The following is a 19,818-nucleotide window of genomic DNA, read 5'->3' as shown; positions in this document are numbered from 1 at the left end:
CGAGGACCCAACACAGCCAAAAATAAAAATAATAAATAAATAATAAATTTAAAAATTAAAAAAAAAAAAAAAAAAGTTCAGGAGGAAGGATGACAGGATGGGGAGGAGAGGGAGCAATGCGGACAGCGCGACTATCCCGGGACTGAGACCCAGCGTCTGGACTTCCAGCTGCAGGAAACCAGGAAGGGTAGTGACTAGAGCTGGCCCTCCCACCCGGCCAAGGGGACCAGGGCGTGGGCAGAGTGATGCGGAGTGATGGGTCAGGCCCAGATGAGGGATGGAGTGGCCCCACTGTGTCCCGAGTCTCTCATCTACCTTCTCCAAACCTGGCTCTCAGCCTGCCAGGATGCCCTCACCCCATGCCTTCCCCTTCACTGTGACTCCAAGCAAGTCCTTCCTCCAGAGAAGACGCAACAGAGCATCCTCGGATCTGCAGTGGGACCACCGCAGGGCTGCTCCCGCCCCAGGCAGGCCTGGGCCTGCACAGACGCAACGGGGTAGCCAGTGCAGGGGGTCCAGGGGAGCAGGGCACCAAGGGGTGGAGAGACGAAGCTTGGCGTCCTTCCTGACAGACGAGGCACATCTGTGGAAGGCCCTTCTCCTGATTAACTCCCATAGGACACAGGTGCTCCTCTCCTGTAGGACTAGGTCCAAGCTGCCATGGCTTGGCCCTTGATGTCCTCAATCTTTATATCCCAACAACACAAACCTATTAGCTGGCTTGAGGAAAAGAGCCCTTTATCTGTGCCCTAATGATAAGCTGTCATGGAAGCTGTTGGAACCCTGATCACATTGCATCACGGCTGTATGTGTCCATCTCTCCAGGGGGCTGCGCTGCATCTCTGTCCCCAGGCGGGGGTCCAACATGGAGCTGGTGCTGGGGAGAAGGGAAGGGACATGGTCCATCTGAGGCTGCGCAGTGGGACCAGGGCTCCAGGGTTCATACCCGCAGCTCCTGACGGGCATGCTGGGCTCTGCTTTTCTGCTCTCCATCTGTCTCGCCTCTTGCTAAACGGAAAGCACCAGGCTGGGGCAGTGCCTCGCCAGCAGCTGGAGCAGGTCAGAGCCCAGTGGAGCCGCTGTCTGCTGGAGCACGGGCAGAGGAAGGGGGGATGCAGCAAAGGAAGCCCTGGGACATCAGGACTCCCCCACTTCACGACCTCCTTACCCCTCCCATTGGGCTGTGCTTTCAGAGCCTAGGGTATTTTTATAAGGGCTTTAGAAAGCTTCCAGATTTGGTCTGCACTTAAAAATCAAAAGTGCTAGAAGACTGACTTAGACTGCAGCGTGAGGGATTTGGGCAAGAAAAAGAGACTCTTCCCTCAAATGAGGGTGGTAATGAGCAGCCAGGCGTGTGCGTCTGTGTGTTGGGGACAGCTGGCTGGGTCCCATGTCTCCGGGGGTTGGGACGGGGGAGCCAGTGTCAGGGGAGCTTCCGGGATGCCACGTGGGCCGCCAAGTGCCTTTTGTATGTGTTTGCCTTCCATCCTGACGACACCCAGTGAGGTGGGCAGAGCAGGTGTTGGGCTCAAAGGTGTTATTAAAATACCAAACAACTGCTGTGCCAGTTACTAATAACTGCGGTCCCAAGCCCCCGAGGGATCTCCCACTACCCATTCCGTTCCCTGGGGGTCTGCAGGAACTCTCTATTCTCAGACTCTCAAAGAAGGCCCAGCGGATGCCCCCACGACCCTGCTCTAGCCGACCGCTCTCCACTGGTCCACGCTGCCTGTTCCAGCTACAGACATTTTCACTATCACCCTGACAGGTAGTTCCTATCATCAGCGTCATTTTATAGGAAACTGGAGACTGAATGAAATCAGGAAACTTGCCCACACGATGACGGGTCACATGATTATGAAGGCAAGGTGGAGTAAAGGAGGATGCTCTGGACTGGATGACAGAAGATCTGTTTCTCATCCCCATTCTGCCCTACGTATTAGCTGTGTGTCGTTGGCGGGCTTGCCTAACCTCTCTGAATCTAGTTGGCTTTAGTAGGTTGGGGTGGGAAGCGGTTCTAATGGCCTTTTTGGAGCTTCTCAGAGACCACTCCGCTTGCCTCTCCTTCCATACTATCTCAAAGCTGGCCCCCCTTCCACATCTGTAAGGTAGGCTGGGTCTGCTCCCACGACACTGTGTAACTGATGAGGAATGTTTTTAGACCCACTTTTCAGGAAGCAAAACTGAGGGTTGTGGAGTACAAATGACTCAACTATAGTCCCAAGAAAAATCACTGTGATGGGATCTCAGGGATAGTTTTCTTGAAGCATGTCTTAGATGAAAAGAAAGTTCTCTTAGAGTACCAGAACCAGAAACCTAGCCTTGGGTTGGGCAAACCTCCCCACCTACCCTGGTAGGTGCCAGAGGCACAGGAATTCAGGGGGAGTGGCCCCGACCATGCTGCCCCCCTTCCCCCGGCCTTTCAGATCTGCAGGGCACCAGGGCAGCAGGAGGGAGGGACCCAGTCTTGTTTCTCTGGAATGAAACAGGTCTGACAGGGAGAAAAGTCCCTCTGAGGGTGGGGAGGCTGGTGAAGCAGCACTGCAACATGCTGGCCTCTTAGGGGAGAAGGGGGGCCTGAGGTCCCGAGAGAAAGCTTCACCCTGAGAAACGCAGGGATGGTTCATGGACCGGGCCCTGTTTGTGCTTCTATTGCCAAAGCTTGACTTATGATTTTTTCGTTAAAGATCCTTTGCTTTAATTAGGGCCGTTCATTGCTCAGGGTATATATGAACATGTGTTTGACTTCCCTTAGGCATACTGACATTTCACATCTTGAATTTCACAGCAGCAAGCGTTTTAATCATGAAAATATATAGTGTCTCACCTCCCCCATCGCCCTGCCCCCCCACTGCCTGTCTACCCCACGTTCCTTCTCTATCCTTTTCCCTGTTCTCCATCAATGTCTTCTGAGTGGTTAGCGTTCCCTGAAATTATTTTATATGCAGATTTGCTTATTTCTTTCTAATTTTTTTCTGTTACACCCTCTAGACAAGAAGCTCCGTTAAGGTGCGAGCCTCACCTGCCGGTTTGTCACTATACTGATCCACGTCTAGGTGGAGAGTGGGCACTTAGTAGGTCTCTATCGACATTGGTTGAATGAACGTGAGCTTGAATGGATGGACAAATGCTCAACCAGTACGTGGTGTTCTGTAACTAAGAGGCGTAAACACAGCCCTGACTCCCGGCCTTGTGTTTTGTTTCCCTTTGCTCGTGTGTAAAAGCTGTTTTCTTCCAATTCGAGTCCTCCCCCCAACAATTCATCAGTGTAATAATGGTGCCTCGAATGTTTGCACTGAAAAGGACATTACGATTCTATATTGCTGAGCTTCTTGTCTCCCAGAAATACTCATCCACCTCATCATACCCATCTACGTAACTAAAGAGCAATGCAGCCTTCCATCCTGATCCACTCTCCCTTAGGCTGACCCAAACCCTTCCTGTTGTAGCTCCAGTTTATTAAGGGGATTCATTCATCTGTTTGTATAACAGATATTGACTGCCTACTGAGAGCTTAGCACCCAGCATCCAGGATATGATTCTGACAAAACCACCATGATAGCTCCCTAGGGAGATCAAAGCCAAATGGGGTGACATATCAAACAAGGACTTACACCAATACCCAGACACCTGTCATTTCAGTTGTGTCATGTGGTATAAATGCTGTGCGCCAGGACAACATAAATGGATGAGGAAGGCTAGACTCTAATGAACTCAAGAGGAGATGTCAGGAAAGGTCCCCCCACGGAAAAGGGATGGATGAACTGAGGTCTGGATTTATAAACTGAGGACTTTGTAAACTGAGCAGGAGGCAGTCAGACAAAGGGAGCAGAGGACAGACGACCAGCACCCAGGCAGAGGGAACGGCATGTCTGGAAGCCCCGGAGCAGAATGGGGCTTGGCTCCTTCCAGGATTCTCCGAAGAGAGAAGGATCTTTTATTTTCCTGATTGACCAATAAGCTTTCAAGGAGCCCAGCCAACAACGGGCAAAGGTCCTAGCCTGGAAAATAGAACCACGCTGGGTCCTTTTGGGCCAAGAATCTTCAGAGTTTGGCTTCCCAACATCTGATTTTTCCTTTAAGATGTAACCTGACATGTCTCCGACAGCCGCATCCTAGAGCTGACCACTGAGCCACACCGCCATGGAGTGATGCTGGCGACGCATATTGTTTCCATCTTCCGTGTCATCTCCAGTGGAGGTCTGACCCCAGATCCCTAGAGGAGTCCGGATTCCACAACCCGATTTGCTTCCACTAAGCTTAGGCTCGACCCATCTGTAAATGGAGAGGCTCACCTGTGCTGGATTATTTCGAGATGCGTAAGAGATGGTCTTTGATAATTTCAAGCATGCTTCCGTCTTGACCGTGAGTTGTCTATTGGATATCTCTACCTTAATATCCCATGGGTACCTCAAACTCCTTCCCTATCATTCCTGTCTTCAAACCCACTCATCTTGCAGTCTTCTTGACTTTGATCTAGAATCATCATGCCTCCAGAGCACCCTTCTTATGTCTTCCCTTCTCATCTTCCACATCCAACTGGTTACCAAATCCAATTGATGCCATCTGAAAAGTGCTCCTCTCATCCCAAGTTTCCCCCTGCCCCCTCTGCCTTGTCCTAGTCTGGATCCTCCCTTGTATAATTTATTGCTGATCTTCCAGCTCTCTCTCCATCAATCTGCCTCCAGCCCGTCCGTCAGTTATTCTACCACCAAAATCATCTTCTTAAAAAATCAAGGAAAAAACTCTTGTTGATTCCTCATTATGTAATAAACTAGTGATTCTCAAAGTGCACAAAAGCATCTCCTGGGGACTTGTTAGAAATGCAAAATCTCAGGCGCCACCCAGACCTAATCAGTCAGAGGCTCAGGTGATGGACCCTTCAGGTGATTCTGATGCTAAAGTCGAGGGTCCTCAAGCAATCAAATCTAAACTTTACAGCCTTTCACACGTGGCCTTGAATTATTTGGTCCCAGCTTCCCTCTCCAGCTTCCTACAGTCATAAAATTCTCCTTACCCCAAACCTTTTACTTTTCTCTACATGTGTTAGACCCCTTCACCACCCTGCACTTTTGAAGGCTGTTCCTCCATCTGGAATATATTTCCCCTCGATCTTCCCTGTCAAACTCCTACTCATCCCTAAGAGCCAGCTCAGAGTTGCCTCCTCAGGGAAGCCTTCCCTGACTGTTCCCAGCAACATTTAGTTGCTCATTTTGTGGGTTCCTGGAACCCTTTTGCTGACAATCTAGTTACATCTGTTTTATCTGTAGATTTGGCTTCACCATAGGGAGTGGATTTCTATCAGATAATTAGAGCTGGTATAAAATAGCACCAACTCCTTGTGAGCAGGTGCTTATGGAGAGGACGTGAACGTTATCAAGGGTACTCTCAGCGGCTATACCTGAAGGTCGCATCTTTTCTACTCACTGTTCTTCCAGGAGGGATGGCATCTCTCGTGCTGAGCCCATACAGTCGAGCTGGGTGCCAGACACCTAATAGGCATTCAGTGGATTAAAGAATGTACTGAATGGATAAAAGATGGATCTCTGATTGTAAGGGAGGATGAGAAGTTCCGTCCAAATTTGAAATTCCTGTCTCCTATCCTTTTGCAAAAGCCCCCAAAGGATATTACAGCCATGCTGATCTTTATGTTTCAGGGCAAAGTGACAACCACCAATCCAGCTAGTACAGCAGTTGATAAGTTACTGGGTGGGGGATGGATGGTTTGGGGGGCTTGGGTGGGAGACCCGCTCCTCTTTCCCACCTGCTGAAAGTCCCTGCTGCAGGGAGCCTCCGTGCTGGTGAGTCTGGCACCTCCCCCGGGTAGATCGATTGCTATGAGTCCCTGCTGTGCTGACCCCTTAATTGTTCCTTGTGCCACATGCCTGCCACCCTCCTCACTCCCCCACCTCACTGAAATTCAGGTCAAGGTCCCCCGAGGCACTCAGCACCCTCCCCATTGCTGTCTTCCTCAAAGAGTGCAGAGCATGTGCTTCCCGACCACCCAGACCTCCCGGGCTCCCATCTGGACACGTCCCCTTACCAGCTGTACCACCTTGGGTAAGTTACTTAACTTTCCTTGACCAGTGTCCTCAATGGCACAAAAGAGTTAAAACTACTGGGGTGTACACGGAGCCTTACAGGGAAGAAGCAGCCAGTACATGATAACCATTACTATGATTATTTATTCTTCAGTCTGACCTTACCTTTCCACCCCTAACCCCAGCACCAGTTTCCAGCACTTTCCTACCCAATCAGAAGGCCCACACCTTCAGCCCCTTCTGTTTTGGCTGCTGGAATCCGCCTGATGCCTTTTCTGCTTGTAAATCCTCAACCCCGACCAGCCTGTTTTCCAGCCCCAAGAGTGTTCGTGTTCCATATGCTCCCCAGCTGGCTACCAGCTCAGTCTCCTAAAGGTTAAACTCATGTTCTAGAACATTCTTTTCAAGCATGACCTTTCCTTAAAAAAAGGCAATACATCAATGGTTGGGAAATCAAAGCAGCTACACACATACACACACACACATGCACGACTACGTGCAAGCACGCTCATGGGCGTCCACCCGCCTCCCTACAACTCCATGTGAAAAGCCATCTAACTCATTAAGCTGTGCTTCACCATTTCCCAGTAAACTTTTCTGTTTTCTTGCCACAGAGGTTTCTGTCACAGCACACGCAATGTCATTACTGACCCCTGCACCAATTCAACTCAGCCAAACTCCTCAGCGGTAGCCCGCCTCTAGAAAATTCTCTCGATATGTTCGGGCCTTTGCCTCTCCACCTCGTGGGCCTTCCCCACCCCTGGCCCGCACCTCAGCCCATCTGTGCTCATCTTGTCGGCCTTTCGTACCAAATACAGGTCCAGGGTGGAAGGAAGCAAACCCGTGGTCCTTCAGAGGGCTTGCATCCTCGCCGTGGCTCTGCTCGTCCGAGCCGGGCCACCCTCCATCTGGAACCAAACAAAAGCCCCGGGGGTCCCGGTCAACCCAGAGGCGCTTGCCTTTCAGCCTGTGGTGAAACACGTGTGCCGCGTGAGCAGCCCTCCGGCCTGCTGTAACTTGAGAAGCGAGTGCAAGGAGTTTGGGAGGTCTCCTTAGATCTGGGGCTGGGAACCTGGAGGACGAGGGTTAGGCTGAAGAAGGTTCCAGGTCAGAGAATCAGTCCTCGGGGGATGCGGCTCTTCCTGGGTTTGTGGAAAAAGAGCAAGGCCAGGCCTCACGGGGCAGCCGGCATGGCCTTGCACGGCCGGGGCCATCCGAGTTCGAAGCCTGGGGGATGCGTCTTCCTGGTGAAGTCAGACAAATCTCCAGGTAGCTGGGAGGTGACGACACGAATTTCATTCCTGCACACATGTTCGGAGGTGATAACATACATGCGTATGGTTTCTCCAAGCCCTGGTGGAGGGTTTCCACGCTGACTAAATGAACTAAAAAGCAGACATACACACGCAGACATGCTCATGCATGGATGGGGGAGGGAAAAACACCCAAGATCTTCAAAAATGCCAAACCCTAAATACCAACCTGGAGAAAGCGTTGTTGGACGCGGGAGACAGACAGACAGACAGACCTATAATACAAGAACAAAGCTGTCCCATAAATTTGCAAGAAGGAACAAACCCCGTAGCCACCCATCCACACACTCTTCAGAAAATCATGTGTGTTGCTGGTAGGTCTGCTGAGCAGGGTTCAAGAGATCTGTGGAAGGGAAGTGGGTGAACTGGGGACTGCCTCCCATGGGGTAGCTGATTAAGACTCTTTAATTAGGATCAATCCTCCGCTGTGAAGTTGGGAAATTCCTACCGGAATTCCAGAGTGAAGGCTCCTGAAAATTTCCCCAAACCTAACCACCAGAGGTAACCCTAAAGGGGCTTCTGATGGGCCAGGAACTGGATATTTTCATTACATTGCAAAATGATCTTATGAAGTAGGCACTATCCTCATTTCATAGACAAGGAAACAAAGGCTCAGAGAGGTTAAGTAACTTGGTCAAGTTCACACAGCCTGTAGAGGGGGGCGTCCTTATGAAAGGGCAGAGAGAAGCCCCCACCAATGGCCAACAGAGCTTCTGACCGTGGCATCCATCCAGGAAGAGAGGAATGGCAGCCTGGATAGTGCTCCTTTCTGCGGTAGGAGCTCGGGAGGCTGAAATGCCCACTTTGGGACAGGTGAGTTAGCCAAGGTCAGGCCGCCACTGGCAACAAAGCCGGGCCAGAACCTGCCTTCCCTCCAGTCAGGCTCCTCATCCTGCAACACACGTCTCTGCTTAGCGAAGCTCCAGCAAGAAGCCAGGCAACGAGGGAAGATGACAGAGAGCAAGTACATCTCCAGGAGCCAGACGCCTGCCCTCCAAGGCCCTCCTGTCTCAGAGGTGAGTTGAACTGCCAATCATCTCAATGGCAAACGTGTGCATGAGATGCAAAAGGCCTCCTGTGGACCTTGCGGAAGGCTCTGCCCTGGCCCGTGAGTCCAACACATTGGCTTTGGCAGACCTTGGGTGCCCTCTTATGCCAGTATAGCTGCTGAAAGGGAGCTGTGCTCCCCAGCACGCGGACGGAAATGGAGCTGCCCCACAGCATGAAGCCCGGAGCTCCTTTCAGGCCTGTTTTCATCATCCCCGGGCTCAGCTCTCCCCTGAGCTGCACTTTTACCCCGGAAGCAAGCTGCTCCAGACTCGCTCTCGACATGTAGGCAAACTCCTTCCATTCCAGGTGGGGTCCAGGACTCAGCCCTGCTGTTTAGGAACTATGCCTTCCCAGGCTGGACTCCGGGGTCTCCGTCACCCAAGCCTGTCTCCCCAGACCTTCCAGAGAGGCCTTAAACCCATTTGGAGTAGAAGTTCCAGAAGAGGAACATAAGGGCTCCTTAACTCCAACCTGAGAACCGGGCTTGGGTCAATCATAAGACTCCCAGTATCCTATTGGTGGGTTTACTGTGTTCTTGACATGGGCTCATGAAGCGGGAGCTTCCAAAGGTTTCCACACAGAGAACGAAGCTTTCCATCTCCCTAGGCCTGTGTGGTTCATTCTGAAACGCGAGGCTGCAGGAAGGGGATGGGAAGGTACTAGAGATGAGGAGACAGGACAGCGTCAGCACTCAGACAGGGATTTGCACCCTCCCTCTGCCACTTACCTGCTCAGTGGCCGCGGGCAGGTTAAAGCCTCAACCCTCAGTTTCGCCACCTGTAAACCGAAGATGACAATGGCTACCTCAAAGGATTTGTGACAACTTACGGTGGGTGGCAGCATTTGAAATTGGCCAGCACGTGGTGGGTACGTGGTAAATTCCTCATTTCCTGCCCTCGTGTTCTGGGCATCCAGAATCGAGCGTGATCTGACGATGCTTGTCACCAAAGCCTGTTTCAAAAGGGTCATGTCCCATAAGGGACACAGACGCTGTTAGGCATGTGTGTCCTTTACGGGAGGCCAGATCTCGGGGCACAGGCTGCTCCAGCTATTGAGGGCACACACGGGCCTTGGATGCAGGCAGGGCAATCCAGAGAAGCGAACAGACAGGGTTTCAGGGCAGTAATGCAGGGTCCATAGTGGTATGGTGGGTACCTCGCGTCTCCGACCAGATGGGAGATGGGAGTCCTTAGGCTCCAGACCCTGGAGGGTGAACTGCTTCCCAGGGGGAAAAGCACTTGGAGGGCATCACTAGCGTCTGCCTTGGCAGGACAGGTGTGGCCATCACCAAGTGACCCCTCGGCTGTTGTGGACCCCTCCTGGGATCAGTAGGCACCTGGAAATTTCCCTCCAATTGGGGTTTTTACATCTAAGGGGATGAATCAACCAAAAATGATACAGAGCTCATGTACAGTAGACTCTAAAAAAGCTGAACTCACAGAAGAAAAGAGTAGAAGTCTGGTTGCCAGGCGCTGGGGGTGGGGGAAGAGGAGATGCTGGTCAAGGGTACGAATTTCAAATTTTAAGAGGAATAGGTTTGGGGGAGCTAACGTACAGCATGGGGGCTATAGACAACAATACTGTAGTGTACACTTGAAAGTTGCCATGAGGGCAGCTTCTAAACGTTCTCACAATAACAACAATGGCACTTGTGTGAGGTGAGGGATGTGCTAACTAACCTTATTGCGGTAAACATTTCGCAATATATACGTGTGTCAAATCATCACGCTGTACACCTTGAACTTATGCAATGTTATATGTCAATTATATCTTAATAAAGCTGGGTGGCGGGAGAACAAAAAAAAAAATAACACCAAAAACCAAAAATGATACAGAGGAACACAATACCTAAGTAAGGAGAGGGAGGGAAGGGATAAGGAACTTCCATTCTTGAATATCTACCCTCTGTTGGGACGCCTACTGCAGTAATATAGCTGAATCATGGCAACCTGTGGGGTAGGCAAGACCCCTACCCACATCTGAATCTCTGACTCCAGGAAACCTGGGCTCAGGGAGCCTTCAAAACCCTGCCCACAGTCACAGCGGGTAGCTGGAATTTGAACCTAGGTCTGACTCCAAAGCACCAGCCTTTTTCAGTTCCCCCTGCAGCACCAAGAGGGACCAGCAGAGGAAAAGGAGGCGGGGCTCCAAGAGAATCTCTTAGGAGCACATTTCTCTTCTGTGTGCAGATGACTCAGGATCCGTTTCTGCTTCTGGGTAACCACACAATTATTTCTGTTACAAATAGTTAAAAAACGTTTCCTATGTGCCTCAGAAAACCACTTCCAAAAAGCAAACAAAAACCGAAGCCAAAAAAAAAAAAAAAATTCAACCCTTAACAATCTCAAACCCCCAAACAACAAATGTGCTGAAAAGAAACTTCCAAAACGAAAATTGCCAGCTTCATTGTTATTGTTTCGGGACTGTAACATTGGAGCAAATCATAACTCTAATTGGCAAAACTGACAGCAGAGAAAGGCGAGTAGGTTGTGGGCAGCCAGCTTGTTGGCCAGAATTAAGGGTGCAGCTCCGAACTGCCAAACATCGCTGCAACGGAGGTGGTAACAGTTCTTTTAATTAATGAATCAACGATGAGGCATCCCCGGAAGGGGGGATATAACTGTGTCTACACACAACTCTGACATCAGCCGATTTTAACAAGTTTACTAAAACGACAGTCATGGCCTTGACAATACTGAATGCAAAATACTGGTGTACACAGATTTTACAGGGCGGTGGATCCCGAGAGCCGGGTTACAAGGATCAGGTTTAACAGATGGGAGAGGCCTGAGGGAAGGCAAGCACACGGATTTTATTGAGAAAAAAAGCTTATATACTGTAGGGTTGCTGAAGTTTAATAAATAAAGGTCAACTTATAATATATAAAAACAATATAAACATTTATATGCTACATGCATATTGTATAATTTAAAGTAATAATTTATATACGGGGAGAGATGCCAATTTATGTTCTTCCGATTTTTCTCGACAAGGCACACACACAGGATGTGTCTATCCGTATCCACCGCCAGCCGACCAGTTTGTTGTTTTCTGACGTCAGTGCCCGGACGTAGGTTTGGGAGGTTTTGCATTGAGAGTTCCAATGTTTATCGTCAATGCCTCTGCAACCGTTCTTGACAGGCCTGGCCTCTTTACACCTCGTCTCATAAAAATATTGTTTGACGGGAGAGTTGCCGGTTTTGATCTCCCCCAGCACCGTGACCTGGTGTCCCCGAATGTCAATGGCCGATGACTTGTCGGTCACCCACAAGCTCTCGCTGTCACACACGGAGTACTCCCCTCGGTGACTCTTGTGCTCCGCGTACCTCTTCCTCCGCGCCGTTCTGTTGGTGGCCGCGGGGTTGCCCACGTAATCCTCCATGAGGTACAGGGGAGGGGGCTCCATGGGGGTGCTGTCACTCAGCAGGACCCGGGGGGAGTTGTAGCGTCTCTGATGCCGCAGCAGTTCGGGGCCCATGGCGGTCATGGGCTGGAATTCCGGCTTGGCGGGCTCCCGGGGGGCCTCTGCTTTGGGCAGGGTGCTCTGGTAGTTTTCCTTAACGTCCACCATGTGCTTGGAGAGCTTGTTTTTTAAAATGTCTGCCTGGATCAGCTTAATAATCAGGGAATTGAGCGAGTCTTCCGGCAAACTCCTTTGATCCATGCTGTTACCTTGGATGCCACGGAGATAAGCGAGAAATATCACATAAAACAAGATGGACATCACCTTGTTCACCTGTAAGATCTGAAAAGGAAACATAGGTGTTAACAGAAGGTGGTGGCCGCTGGGTCCGTGCCATCCTGAACCAGAGGCTGAGGATCCCTGTGAGGCAAGAGAGAGAGCAGGGTACCACCATCCTAGGGGAGCATCAAAACGCCCCTGTACTGGCCAGAGACAGAGGCTGTCTATTTCTCTCCCCTTCCCCTGGGAAATACTGCCTTTTACCAGCCCTCCTTTCTCTCCTAGATGTCCAAGTGCCTTCACCTCAACAATCTTTCCTCCAGCATCGTGGCTGTGTGAGAGGGAAAGAGGTGTGTCTGTGTGTGTAAGAGAGAGAGGGCAAAATCGTCTTTCTCACAAGGAAACCAAGAACATCGCTGGAAGGACTACAGCCTAGAAGAGTCAGGTCTTTCCCGAAGACCCGGGTCACAAAGAGGCGCTTGACTCCAGTCTTTCAACCTCCATCTCCTTCCTGGACAGATGGCACCTGTCACCTTTGCACCTGACGTCTACCATCTGCAGCCTTCTGCTGTGTGTGGATGACGTCCTGCCACTTCTTTATTCTATTTATTAAAAAAATTTTTTCCTGGCTGTGCCATGCAGCCTGTGGAATCCTAGTTCCCCAACCAGAGATGGAACCCATGCCCCCTGCAGTGGAATCACTGGAAGCGTGGAGTCTTAACCACTGGACCGCCAGGGACGTCTCCTGCCACTTCTTTAAAGGTGCCTTGAGCCTGAAAAGATCACATCCCGCTCCACCTCGGCAAAATACGAAGAAATGGAACCTGAAAATTATAAATGCGTACGTACATTTTTCATTAAAAAAGTATCAGTGGCAGTGGCTTTGCAATTGTCTCAAGAATCATAGTTCTCTTGCCCCCTTCACTGCAGCCCCTGAGAGCTCTCAAAGGGACAGATACCCCAAGGTTGGGCCAAGCCCAAGGTTGGGTTGGGCCAGTTGCTTCTACATCCGTAGCATCAGAGATGGCTTGTTCTTGGCCAGCCTGGCAGAGCTGTTCTCCTGCCCTTGTAAATGACCACGTGGGCTGCGACCTATGCTGTGAGAGGGCCTGAGTGTCAGGTGCTCTGCCGACCTCTCCGATGGACATGCTTGCCAAGGTGCCCACCTGATCCCCAGAGACCCTCTTCACAAGACGGCAGCCCCCCCAAAGCACCACCTGTGGAAGATGGAGACACAGCCCAAATTAATGGGCTACACTTGCCCTGAAGTGCAAGATTCCCTGTTAATGTTTCATGTTTGACTTTTTAAGTTTCCACTATGAAATGTTCCTTTTAATGGTTCTGTTTCTAATTCTGCTGTCTCCTTGTTTCAGTGGCATCTGAACCCATCAACGCTCTCATTCTGTTGCCATGGTAGAACCTCGACTTGGGGTTTCTGCTGAGTCCTTGTGGAATGAGAGGGCTGATCTTGACATACCTTCATTGCTGGTCTCTCCCTCACTAGAGCACAGCCCTGATTTTCCGAGGGTTGGCATGGGAAGGAGATTTTTTCCGGTGGGGAGGGCTGGCTGCACTAATGACCCCTCCCGTGCCCCGTGCTTCACACCACTTGCCTCGAGGTGCTCATCCTGTAATCACCATCGAAGCCACCTTACTGTCCCCAGGCCTTTCTCATTTCCTCTTTAAAGCTCTAAGCATGGAAAATAAAATCCTTCCCTTGGTTCACCTTTGGTATTTCGAGAAACCCAGGGGGAGAAGAGAAGGGAAATAAACAAATGTGGCACAAGACATAGAAAATCGGCCCTGCTTACCAAGTACCCGTGTCTGAGCCTGCCCGAGCTAACTTGCTCCCGGGACTCAGAGGCATACTCTTTCCCCATCTCGCTGGAAGAACTGCGCTCTTGTCCCCAAAGGCCAACAGCGTTGCTGTCACTTTCTTCCAACTTCCTCCTCCTGGCGCCCAACCTGTCTCTCTGATAAGGGGACCGTCTTCCTTGCATGGGAACTACTCTCTGGACAACTGACTCCTTCAAGGTCAAGGCTGAGAGAAGGATTCTAGCTGTGCTGCCCACCTCTAGAGATTGCCTCCAGGAATTGTATTATCCTGGGAAAATGGTTCCCACAGGATAACTGATCTCCCCCCTAACTCTGCATAAGAGTGACATCCCCTTCAATCTTGCAGGCCCAACAAAATCAAGCTTGAACACAAAAAGTGTGGTGTACATGCAACTAGAATTACACCCCCTTCTCCCTTCCAAAATAGAATACAGCTGTAATAAAATAATTTGGGATGGAGAGGCTATCAAAAAACAATTTATGAAACCCCCCAAAAGCCCAGCCACTATCAACTAAGAATAAGCAGGCTACCTGCTTACAGGGAAATCAATCAAGTGTGGTGAGGGGAGGGAGGTCCCAGGTCCAGTAAGAGTCACGCCTAGATTAGTAAGGTCATTGCAAGGGTGAGTCGGTAGGAAGAACGTTGATGGATTGGCCTGCTATATGGGAGGTGGCCTGTATTATGGAACCAAAAGATGTAAGAAAGAGAAGGGTATTTAATCCAACTCCTTCATTTTATAGATGAGGAAAACCCAGACTGCAGTTTAAAGCAGAGGAGAGGCACACAAGGGCAGAGAGGGGGACTCCGCACTCTGGGCCCAGCATTCCTTTTCATCACGTCATGATCGGGCTCCCACGCCCCACCCCCCAGCCCTACTCACTGTTCACGAGCCGCTTGAATAAGCTTTACGGCCCATGTGACCCTTCACCTTGCACACTCTCACAGCCTCCTCTCCTGCTGAAATTTTGCTCATTCTTCAGTGCCTGGTTCAGAAGCTAACTTTTCTGTGATGCTCCCCTGATAGCGGCAGCCCGGCCTCCTTTGCCTCTCCGTGGCCTGGTGGCAGGTGTCACAGCCCTCATGGCATGACGTGGCATGGTGGCAGGTGTCACAGCCCTCATGGCATGACGTGGTTTACTCCCTAGACGCTCTCCTCCAAGGCCAGGAGCCCCTTCCTCCCTGTTTGTGTCTGCCTCTCCCCTGAGTCCACACCACAGTGAATACAAAGTGGGTGCAGTGAGTCAGAGATGGACCGAGGGTGGCCGGAACGCCTGCCTTCCACGCACAGAAGTGGCTACCTAGTCTGCAGGGCCTAAGGCAAGCATTTCTCACAGGCAGGATGGCGGCAGGAGGTGTGACCACGTTTGAGGCAATGCTCGGGGCCCCCAGGTGCATGCTCCATGGTCCCATGGGACCTCACTTAGAAAACCCACAGTCAGAAATACAATTCTTCCGAATTTCAAGATGGTAACCACAGAGCGCTACACCTTGAGTTTGAGGTCCCCTCTCTGAGCGCCACACTCTGTGTGATGCCCCGGCTGCAGGAACTAAGACAGTTCGTCTTGGTGAAATTGTTTGAAAGTAAGGGCGGAAAGTTATCGTTGGTCAAAAGGGATGTGCAAAGCCCACAGGGTGCTGCGAGGCAGGGTGCAGCGTGCAGGGCCATGGACGGGAGCTGTGACTTTAGTGCAACCCGGCAGGGAGGGCCCGGGGTTGTGGACAATGGGAAAGGCTCCTGAGACCGCCTTCCTTGCTCCCCTGGGAGGTGGGGGATTGGGGGAGAGGTCAGGATCATCAGAGAGGAAGACTTCATCACTGATATTGCAAAGAATCGCCAAAGCATAGTGATCAGATCGTACAAAGCAGACTGACTTGTAGTTGATTTATTATTGTTTTTCAGTTCTCTACAGAGAATTGTAGAGGCTGGACTGTTCCTACCATCCCATCTACCTGTGGGAGACCCAAGGCAAACCCCAGTATCCCCTTGGGTCCCAAGCACACAAATTCAGCACAGAGACATCAGGCCAGCACTGCTGGTGGTGGGGTGGGACAGATGAACAAAATGAATTATATAAAAATTCCCAAATGCCCCTTAGCATGGGTCCTACCCATTTCTGGATCTGAATGGTTGCTTACCATCAAGTCCAAAAACTCGTCATGATACTTTGGAATAAGTCCTGGGAGTAAATCATCTGCAGGCTGGTAAGTGTTTCTAGATATTTGCAAGGCTGTGTTAAAACAGGCTTCCTGCGGACTCCACTTTGATAATCTGCTTTCAGGTTTTTCGCAGAGAGCAAGCCCAAGAATGTCGCTAATAAAATTCGCCCAAACACAGATGTTGGAGTTGGGAGGGGCCATAGAGAACCACCTCGTTTTTACCGTTAGGGACACTGAGACCCGGAGCAGTGTAAAGCGAGCTGTGTAAGGTCGGACTGCTACATGACACAGAGAGGGACAGGGGACCCTTGGTGATTAAGCGTAACAGAGATCGCATGGCCGGTGCATAATCAAGGTCATGGTCAGGGGTGAAAAGTGACATCATTAGGAAAGCACTTAGCACCGTGCCTGGCACGTAGTCATCCACTGGACAGGTTAGATGAACATGAACCTCAGTTATCTGCGGCAGCAGAAGACACTGCACGCCTGCCCTCCATGCACACACACCGGGTAGCAGAGGACTAATTCCCTGGAGTGGGGAGTGGAAGAGGAAAGGCAGTACCAGGAAGGCGCATCAGTGCATGTTTCAATTTAGAGAGACTTCTATGCTCCTTCGCTAGTGGTGACTGCAGTTTATAGAGACCCCCGTTTAAGCAATGATCCTACTGAGTTATCACTGTCTGAATGGCTCCCCCTGGATGACTAGGCCACATCTTTCTCATCCCCCCGCCTCTGACGTCCGGCACAGGGCTGCACTGTTGTCGAGTCTCCAGGTCCATTTACTGAATGAGCACCTACTACAAGCAAGACCTACACAGCTTCCTGGCCTGGGATTCTGTCTGGGTTTCTGCCAAGCCTGGTTTGGAAGCCAATCAACTCTGCCTTCTTCTCCCAAAGAAAATACAGGCCTGGCTCTGAAGCAGGCCAGGATCCCCAGGCTCCTCTCGGCTATAATTGGAAAAAGACCTGTTAAAGACCTCCGTTAGACCCCTTCCTGCACTCTCCCCAGTGCCCGTTTTCCCCGCTCAGAGTTTTCCAAGATCCTGACCAGCTTGCAGATGCTATTTTGCTCGCTTAGAAATGCTTTCCCACATATGGTGTTTTCCCAGTCCCTGGAGCAACATTCCTACAAGGTTTCACCATCCCTCAAAATACTCAAAAGAGAGCAATTTCTGATTCCTCCTTTTTGGCTCAGTGTACAATACACACAGAGGGTTTGGGGTCTGGAAGGAGCAGCTGAAATGGGAGAGAAGCCGGTGAGGACGGTGGTACAGGGTCTGAGGCCACAGCAACCAGGGTCTGTCCTGCCACACGCGGGGGATGGGGGCCATCACCGCTGAGTTCCAAGTCACCTCTCTAGGACTAGCTCCCTGGCACGTGCGAGCCACCGCCTGGCCATGAACCCCCAGCCCTTGCTTGTTGCACGTGTACCGAGTGAATTTTGTAGCCTGGGCAGAGCGGGGTCACCAAGCACAAAGATGTTCTTGCCGGGAACTGACATACATTGCATCTTTCATCTTTTTTTTTTTTTTTTTTAAATTAATTATTTATTTATTTATGGCTGTGTTGGGTCTTCGTTTCTGTGCGAGGGCTTTCTCTAGTTGCGGTGAGCGGGGGCCACTCTTCATCGCGGTGCGCGGGCCTCTCACTATCGCGGCCTCTCTTGTTGCGGAGCACACGCTCCAGACGCGCAGGCTCAGTAATTGTGGCTCACGGGCCTAGTTGCTCTGCGGCACGTGGGATCTTCCCAGACCGGGGCTCGAACCCGTGTCCCCTGCATTGGCAGGCAGATTCTCAACCACTGCGCCACCAGGGAAGCCCTTTCATCTTGATAACAACCCCTCGGAGGTAGATACTTACATTTCCCATTTCAGATGGGGAAACCAAGGCATGGGGAGGTTTAATAACTAGTTAACAAGCAGCAGAGCCCAGACGGGATGGCCGTCTGCCTCTGGAGCAGATGCCCTGTGCTGTCTGTCTGTCCCGGCTCTCACACAGTCCAGAGGAAACTCAGCTTCCAAGCCTGGAGCCAGGACAGCTCCACCCGGCAGGCCGAGCACCCCCCCGAGAAGCCCCTTGGCAGCTCTCGGCAGTTTCCAGGGGCTTGAGGCCACCACTCCTGTTTCCTCCTCTCAGATTCCCCATGAAAGGAAACACAATTCAGTTTCCTCCCGTCCTTCCTGGGCCTGATGCCCTCCAAGGTCAGGCCCCTGCAGGTGCCTGTCCCACGCGTTGCTTCATACAGAGCACAGAATGTGCCACCTCAGACCCTGGGTTTGGCCCCAGCGCTGGAAAATGGGGTGAATAGCACAGAAGGCATAAAGGCTCTGTTCTAGCTTTCCTAGGGGAGGAGGTGTGAGAACAAAGGTGGAAGCACTTCTTTTTTACTTGCCAAGTGTTGAATATGCAAATTCTAGAGATTTCATTATGTCCAGGGTAGCCACCTCCGCCGGAGGCAAGTGCACTTTCTGGCGGGGGTGACTGAGGACACTGGCCAATTGTAGCCATAAGGACCTAATTCTCTGGAGAATTTCTGCAGCGATGACCTGGTCTCTGATGAATGCTAAGATGTCCAAAGACCACATCCTGCCAGATAACCCTAATATCTCGATCAGGGAGTGGAAAGAGAGAGAGGTGGGGAGGCGATAGATTTAAAGCAGAATGACCAAAAGGAAAGGAATGTGGTGGAAACATTAAACTAAGGCCATATAAAAGGACTGGCCAGGCTTGTTCTCCTGTCTTAATTGCAAAATTAATTCAAATTGGCTTTGTTCTGAACACGGGTCCTGAGACCTCAAAATGAGTCAGTTGGGGCCACATGAAGATGGTCTGACCCCTGACAAGGCTGGGAGCCGGGAGAGACACGTCCCGGTGGAGCCTCCGCTGGGGACTCCTCTGGCTTTGGTTAATCTCTTTAATAATGATCCGGAAGCAGGAGAGAGGAAAAAGTGGCAGGTTAATTGGAACGCACGGATGACGCTTGAAGGGAAGGCGCTACAAACACTGATGAGGACAAACCAATTATTCCCCAGCCCCCGTGTGGGCAGGCGGCCTGGAAGAAGCAGGATGAGATTAGACTGGAAACACGTAGGTTAACTCACTGGGGGAAAGGTGGACCCAAAACCAACAAGGGAGGGAAACGCTTGTGAAAGGATGGAGGGAAGGAGCGACTTGGGGTGGCTGGAAGGTGCGGATTAGAAATGAAGTCGCAAGAACTGGACTGTGTGGGGGTTCATGGCGCTCCTCCCCCGACGGCCCTGCGTGCATCCCTCAAACCCACCTCGCTCACTCTTATTGCACCTCTGAGGGTGGCCACTCTTCCCCGTCTTAGGGAGAAAAAGAACACATACATTGAGCTTTAGAGAGGGTAAGAAATCGAGCCGAGATCAGAGAACTAGTCAACGACTGTCGTCAAAGATGCTGGTGAGCATGGTCTAAATCCCACCCCGCCCCCCAACCAAAAAGGATCACCTCTCCGCTGTATTTGGTGAGACCTCATTTGAGATCCCTGATCCCTGGGCAGGTCTGCATCACATAGAGTCCATACAGGTGACAGCAGAGGCAGGGAGACGGATTCCTTCCCTGTTCTCTAAAAGCCCCTCATTCTGCAGAGTTCCTCTTAGTGAAACTTACTTAACTCAGGGTTCTGAAACCGACTGACACAGACAACGCTTGGCCCAAGAAATAGGACAAGGTCCTCGGTTTTCGGGGGATGCTGGCTTCCCAGTGGAAACAAGA

General features: G+C 51.1%; 1 protein-coding gene across 3 annotated transcripts in view; it reads right to left on the bottom strand.

The window, feature by feature from the left end:
• Positions 1-9,997: 9,997 nt before the first annotated feature.
• The window catches only part of NTF3 (neurotrophin 3), a 66,390-nt gene continuing 56,569 nt past the window's right edge, over positions 9,998-19,818 (bottom strand). For 2 of the 3 annotated variants that reach the window (XM_036864734.1, XM_036864732.1), the window contains exon 2: positions 11,054-12,149. In XM_036864734.1, the coding sequence (XP_036720629.1) occupies positions 11,370-12,149 (780 nt within the window). In that variant the 3' untranslated portion in view covers positions 11,054-11,369. Of the gene's footprint in view, positions 12,150-19,818 lie in introns of all 3 variants that reach the window. The other variant, XM_036864733.1, reaches the window with a different exon arrangement.

This window comes from Balaenoptera musculus, chromosome 10 (genome assembly GCF_009873245.2).
Source record: "Balaenoptera musculus isolate JJ_BM4_2016_0621 chromosome 10, mBalMus1.pri.v3, whole genome shotgun sequence".
NCBI lineage: Eukaryota > Metazoa > Chordata > Mammalia > Artiodactyla > Balaenopteridae > Balaenoptera > Balaenoptera musculus.
Note: the sequence above shows the minus strand (reverse complement) of the source record. Positions and strands in the feature narration are given on the sequence as shown.